Genomic DNA, 7,096 nt, shown 5'->3' with positions numbered 1-7,096 from the left:
TCCAGATCTGTCCTCTAGTGCTGCAGAACATCAAGGAGTTCTGAAGGGACAGAAATTTTATCAATGTGATGAATGTGGTAAAGCTTTCAATCGGAGTTCACACCTCATTGGGCATCAGAGAATCCACACTGGAGAGAAACCCTATGAGTGTAATGAATGTGGTAAGACCTTCAGGCAGACCTCTCAGCTCATAGTTCATCTCAGAACCCACACAGGGGAAAAGCCCTATGAGTGCAATGAGTGTGGAAAGACTTACCGACACAGCTCCCATCTTATTCAACACCAGAGACTCCATAATGGTGAGAAACCCTATAAATGTAATGAATGTGCAAAAGCCTTCACTCAGAGTTCCCAACTGATTGACCACCAGAGAACCCATACTGGGGAGAAACCTTATGAATGCAATGAGTGTGGTGAGGCCTTCATTCGTAGTAAAAGTCTTGTCCGGCATCAGGTGGTTCACACTGGTAAAAAACCTTACAAGTGTAGTGAGTGTGGGAAAGCTTTCTGTTCTAATAGAAATCTTATTGACCATCAGAGGATCCATACTGGGGAGAAGCCTTATGAGTGTAATGAATGTGGCAAGGCCTTCAGTCGGAGTAAATGTCTTGTTCGACATCAGAGCCTCCACACTGGGCAAAAACCATACAAATGTAGTGAATGTGGGAAAGCTTTCCATCAGAACTCTCAACTTGTTGACCATGAGCGAATTCATACTGGAGAAAAACCTTTTGAATGTAATGAGTGTGGTAAGGCATTCAGTCTGAGTAAATGTCTTATTCGACATCAGAGACTTCACACAGGTGAAAAGCCCTATAAATGCAATGAGTGTGGAAAATCCTTCAACCAAAACTCACACCTTATTATTCACCAGAGAATTCACACTGGTGAGAAGCCTTATGAATGTAATGAGTGTGGGAAGGTCTTCAGTTATAGCTCTAGTCTCATGGTGCATCAGAGAACCCATACTGGGGAGAAACCCTATAAATGTAGTGATTGTGGGAAAGCTTTTAGTGACAGCTCACAGCTCATTGTGCACCAGAGAGTTCACACAGGAGAGAAACCCTATGAATGTATTGAGTGCGGGAAAGCCTTCAGTCAGCGTTCCACTTTTAATCATCACCAGCGAACTCACACTGGAGAGAAGCACTCAGGTCTGGCTCGCTCAGTTTCTTAAGATGTGATTTCCCAAGGAACTTTGAATTAAGCTTCTTTTTATAAGAAGGAACTCTTAAAACTGCTCATCAAAATGTACCAATCCCATGCTTTCTCTTGAGTCATGAATGTGGGAGAGTGGGAGTCACAGTGTAATCCTTTTCTGCTGTTATGGAAGTAAGGACTACACATTTCATGTACTTTCAGTTTGTTTATTCTTTCATTTATTCTTTCTTTTAAAGTGTTGAAAAATCTAACTCATTTCTCAGTTCTGCATCCCATTAATCAGACTGTGTACTTTTCAAGGACAGAGATTATGTGTTTCTTATTCTACTCCACCTCTATTTTACCAGTTACATAAGTCATATTGCAAGATGGATTCATTCTTTTCTTTGTCTTGGCTAAGGCTCTCCCTATATAGTTTTTAAACTTCCACTCTAATTCAGGCCCTCATCACTTGTGTTCCCTACCTGTAAAACCTTTCTTTTCCTGTTGGCTCATGTATGTCCCTTAGATTCTTCCACATCCCTCTCATTTCTGAAAGACCCTGAAATGCTTTTTCTTCCCTCTTAAACTTCTATTCATTTGACCTCAGTGCTTCCAATTTAGTTGGTGCTACAGTGTGTAACTGTTACTAAATTACCTTGCCAGTCATTCTGAACTTAACGTGTATGTGTATACTTTCATATCAACTTATTGTAGGCTCTTTAAGGCTAGGTATGGTATCTATTCTTTTAGCATATAGATAATAATTTTCATATAGTAGTTGTTTAATAAATAAATTTTTTAAACTCTGCTCGAAGTTGCACCATCCTTAAATTGGGTATAAGATCCCCTTCCCTGGGCGCCTGGGTGGCTCAGTTGGTTAAGCGACTGCCTTCGGCTCAGGTCATGATCCTGGAGTCCCTGGATCGAGTCCCTCATCGGGCTCCCTGCTTGGCAGGGGGTCTGCTTCTCCCTCTGACCCTCCCCCCTCTCATATGCTCTCTCTCATTCTCTCTCTCTCTCAAATAAATAAATAAAAATCTTTAAAAAAAAAAAAAATCCCCTTCCCCACCCCAATCAGACTAGAGGCTTCTAAAGATGGAAGTGTATGTGTAGGATATCACATACAGGGGCCTCATTGATATCTTCTATGTGTATCCCTGGACATCTCACCACTGTTACTTCATTGTTGGTTTCTGATAAACACTCTATTGTGTTTAGGAAGTTTCCTTCTATTCCTGTTATTTATTTATTTGTTTTTTTTTTAAGTAGGCTCCATGCATATGTGGGGCTTGAACTCATGACCACAGGATCAAGATTTGCATGCTCTACCAACTGAGCCAACCAGACGCCCCTCTATTTCTGTTTTTAGAAAAAGCAAGATAGTACAGTAGTTAAGAACACTCATTTTGTGCCTAGTACCCTAATTCAAACCCTGGCTCCACCACTTTTCTAGGTGTGTGGCCCTGGGCAAGTTACTTAGCTTCTTTGTGTGTCAGTTCTTCCATCTGTAAAGTAAAGCTGTGCTTGTTAGGATACAATTAGTTCATCAATATTAGGCATTTAGAACAGTACTTGGCACTTAGTACCCACTATAGCAATTATTACTATACTTAGAGTTGCTAAGTTCTATCAAGTTTTTAAAAAAATCTGTTGGTATAATTTTATGGGTCATGTCCTTTATTTTTGTAATTCACTTTTTTTTACAAGTTTCCAAATGATTGAAATTTCCTTGAAGTCCTGGAATAAAACCTATTTGTTTGTGGTGATTTTTTTTTTTTTAAGTAGAGAACTAGGTTGAATTTACTAAGGATTTCCTGGCTTTCCAAAATGTATTTGGAGAGTTTCTCTTTTATTTTCTGAAAGAGTTTACATAATGTGGGAATTATTCATTAAAGGCTAAAAGTAGTGGCCAGATCCTTTTCTGGGGAGGAGGGAATTGGGAGAGATGTATCCTTAGCAACATTTTTATTTCTTCAATGGTTGTACTCTTTAGGTTTCTCCCTCTGTGTAAATTTTGGTAATATATATCTAGATATCATTTTTACTGGATTGTTAAACAGTGGCATAGAGGACTCCACTTTATTTTTAAAAGTCAGACTGAATTTATACCCAGGAGATAGTTCAAGTGGTCAAATATGATGGTAAAGGTGCTAGGAGCTGGACACTTACCCTTTTACCTCTTATGCACAGAAAGAAAATACTCCATAGCTATACTCTACATCCCCAACCCTAATTATTCAGCTTTTAAATCCAGTAGGAAAAGTCAAGAGATTATGGGTACTAAAAAGTTACTGAGTATTGTTCTACATTGGGAGACATTTCTGTCAAGGCATTAACCTCCTGGAGTGCTACAGAGGATACATTCATGAAAACCTCTAGGTGTTAGGGACAAATTGTGAGTAACCACAGGTTAGCTTTTGCTTCATGGAAAAAAAGTATCCCCTGACCCTAATATTAGGACAGTTCTAGCCTGATGGGGCCTTGTGGAAGCCCTTGTCCCAGCTGTGTACAGAGAAAGTGTCATGTCAGCTGGCTCCAAGTAACTAATGGTGCAAGTATTTGACCTAGGGTAGGACAATGTGGATACTACTTACTGAACCACAACAGTCGTCCCACTAATGTATGCACAGGACCAAGTAAGATGAGGAACAGATCCCCTTTTAAGGCATGCAAATGAAACCATATGAAACCATAGTAGGAAAGAAATGTATGATGACCTACCCCCTTTTCTGACCTGTTGGTCTTCCTCAAGTTTTGCTTTGTTAGGAATTGTTGGCTGACTAAAAACAATGTCTTTTACCTTAGGTGGCCCAGTCCGTAGACTTAAAAGTTTCTAAGAATGAATGTACAGATGACATTTTCTGATATCTAACAGGCTTTTCCCCCAAATCCCTTCCTGTTGCATTGTCTTCTCTATAGATGATGCATTTACAGTGTATTCAGTTTCCCAACTTGGTGCCATATGGATTGTGGATGGAGATGCACAAAGCCAATAGTTATCCAAGATTTGGTTACAATTAGGTCATTGGACAAAGTAATCACAGGACAATATATGATAAGGAGTGGTAACCACAGCTGCATGTTCAAGACCATGGAGCATAAAAGTACATGCCCAGCCATTAGATTACATACATTAATTATATACTTTGAGTCCCATTTTAGAAAAATTGAAAAATGCTGTATCCCCTTACTGAGACTATGTTGCTTACTAGGGGAGGAGGGGCCAGAACAAATGCAATTACATCATACCTGTAGTGACTCTGGCAAGTCATAGAGTATGTCCTGATGTCAAGAAGAGACCACCAGTGAAACTCTCCAGTCAGTATTCAGGCTGCTTTGGCAATGGGTAAAAATTGATGACACTCAAGCTCTCCCTTGGGAACCACACCACTGGAGCCCCTAGAACTTGAGATGTATGTGGTCTATTACAGGGGCCATTTACGGAAAAGGTGGTCATGACAGCTGCCGTGATGCTAAATGTAAAACCACTAACAACTGTAATCTCTAAGCTGTGTGTTTACTATGACTATCTACTCTTAATATCTATCCTAGTGAGTAGTACTGGAACAATGAGATAGTTGTTTTTTTTAGGAGATCTTTGATAGCCACTTGAGAAACTCTAGACAATTCACCTCATCGTTTCCTGTTTTCCTCTTAAGTGTGGACATGTGGTATACTTGAACAGTAGGATCAGGAACTGTTGGGCAATTTCCAACCATCTGCAAGGAAAAAGAGAAGTTGCATATCTAGTGAGGGGCCTCTGATTTTCCCAGAGCAATAAGCTAGAGTAAAAGTTACTAACAGTTTCTATTGTGGCAGAGGTAAAGGTATGCCTTACCTGCCCTGTCCCAAACAAGAAGCTTTCTCCATTCATCTGTCAATGGACACAGGTTGCTTCCATATCTTGGCAATTATAAATAATGCTACAATAAACATAGAGGTACATATGTCACTTGAAGTGAAGTATCTTTTGATCCTTTCTAATAATCTGAGAGACACATCCTCAAAAAGATTGTGAGTTCCCAAATGGAAGCATTGCATTACCACCATCTTGACCAATAAATAAGACCTGAATAACTGGATATTGACTTCATTTACCCAAATATGAGTTGGAATTTCTTTGGCTGGCAGATGTCATGATAAAGATGGAAATTGTTGAATATTTAGGTAGTTGTGACCCTCAAAATACCCACATTCTGAATAGTGATGTTGTTTTGGACTGGATGAATAGGCTTTTGTCAGGGAAAAAAAATACACTTGCAGATAAAGGCAACAAGTTGAATAAGAGACACTGGAATTTTATTTTATTTTATTTTATTTTATTTTTTTAAAGATTTTATTTATTTATTTGTGAGAGAGAGAATGAGAGAGAGCACATGAGAGGGGGGAGGGTCAGAGGGAGAAGCAGACTCCCTGCCGAGCAGAGAGCCCGATGCGGGACTCGATCCAGGGACTCCGGGATCATGACCTGAGCCGAAGGCAGTCGCTTAACCAACTGAGCCACCCAGGCGCCCTGGAATTTTATTTTTAACGTGGGTCCAAGTGATTCTTATGTTTTCTAAAATTTGAGAACAACTGGGATGGAGTATTAATGAGTAATCATTACCTCCTGGGAGCAAATGTGAAGTTACCAGCTTGAATCAGAATTAATGACCCTTCTCCCAAATAAAAGAAAACGTGAAAAGCAAGACTAAATTGATCATAACTGCCTTAATGAACATGAATGTTTTTCTTAAGTGTTTCCTGATAAGGTGGCAATAGTGTCATGGACTTCTACTTCAAGCATCAATTGGGGGGGGGGCTGCAAACTTCTGTTAGTCTTATTATTTCTCTGAATCTCTGTTTCTCAGTCTCCTTGAAATGTGGCAGTATTGTTGTGCCACCTATGTGAGCTAATGGATAAAAAAACTCCCGGTGTGCTCCTATTCCAACTGTCTCTTTCACATTTCCTCTTGATGTCTAGTTGGCATCTTTCACTTAACACATTCAAAACAAAACTATTGATCCTTTTCCCTAAAACCATTCCTCTTTCAGTCTACTCTGTTTCTTTCTAAAAAGGAAACTTACTCTAGTTGCTCAGATCAGTGACTGTAGAGTCATCTTTAACGAACAACCAATTCATTAGCAAATCATGTTGCCTCCCATGCCTTAAAAATACAATTGACCCTAAAACAACACAGGTTTAAATGGGTGTTTTTTTTAAAAATATTTTATTTATTTATTTGACAGACGGAGAGATAGAGAGATCACAAGTAGGCAGACAAGCAGGCAGAGGGAGAGGGAGAAGCAGGCTCCCTGCTGAGCAGAGAGCCCGATGCGGGGCTTGATCCCAGGACCCTGGGATCATGACCTGAGTTGAAGGCAGATGCTTAACCGACAGCCACCCAGGCGCCCCTGAAAGGGTGTTTTTTTTTAAACTTTTTAAAATCATGTTCAATTCGCCAACATATAGTACATCAATAGTTTTTGATGTAGTGTTCAACGATTCATGATGTCTTTTTTTTCCTCAGCAAGTTTACTTAAAAATTTAGAGATTTATGACAGCTTGAAAAAACTCACAGAAGAACAGGGAGCCTAGAAATACCAAAAAAAAAAATTAAGAAAAAGGTATTGTAAGAAGACAATAGATGTATGCTGGTAGAGGGACTAGAAGGTGGCAGCTACAATGATAGGAAGGCAGGCCTGAGGAGGGGCACTAGGACCTCAGTGGGAGGAGAGCTCTGCCGGTGAAGACAGGAGAATCTGCATACATCAGGTGGGGGCTCCATTTCAGAGATGCTGGGAGCAGCAGGGAAGGCACAACTGGCATCTGCTTCAGCTGTCACTGAGGCCTTGGGTTACAGAGGGTCTCCTCCCTCTCCCCATGAGAGGGGAATCTGGGAAGAGCGTCACCATAAATGGGGACAGGGACTCAGCTGCTTCTGGAGCTGGCCAGTCAGGAGATGGGCTTCTC

General features: G+C 40.3%; 1 protein-coding gene across 1 annotated transcript; it reads left to right on the top strand.

The window, feature by feature from the left end:
- Nucleotides 1-4: 4 nt before the first annotated feature.
- On the top strand, nucleotides 5-2,776 carry LOC145718118 (uncharacterized; the record flags this gene model as incomplete). The annotated part of the gene is made up of 1 exon (XM_081809560.1): nucleotides 5-2,776. A coding segment is annotated over one exon (1,173 nt), but the record flags the coding sequence as incomplete, so codon positions are not given.
- Nucleotides 2,777-7,096: the final 4,320 nt, after the last annotated feature.

This window comes from Leptonychotes weddellii, unplaced genomic scaffold, assembly GCF_054177405.1.
Source record: "Leptonychotes weddellii isolate Sample4059 unplaced genomic scaffold, ASM5417740v2 HiC_scaffold_10976, whole genome shotgun sequence".
Classification (NCBI taxonomy): domain Eukaryota; kingdom Metazoa; phylum Chordata; class Mammalia; order Carnivora; family Phocidae; genus Leptonychotes; species Leptonychotes weddellii.
The sequence above is the reverse complement of the archived record's forward strand: the minus strand, read 5'-3'. Positions and strand labels throughout refer to the sequence as shown.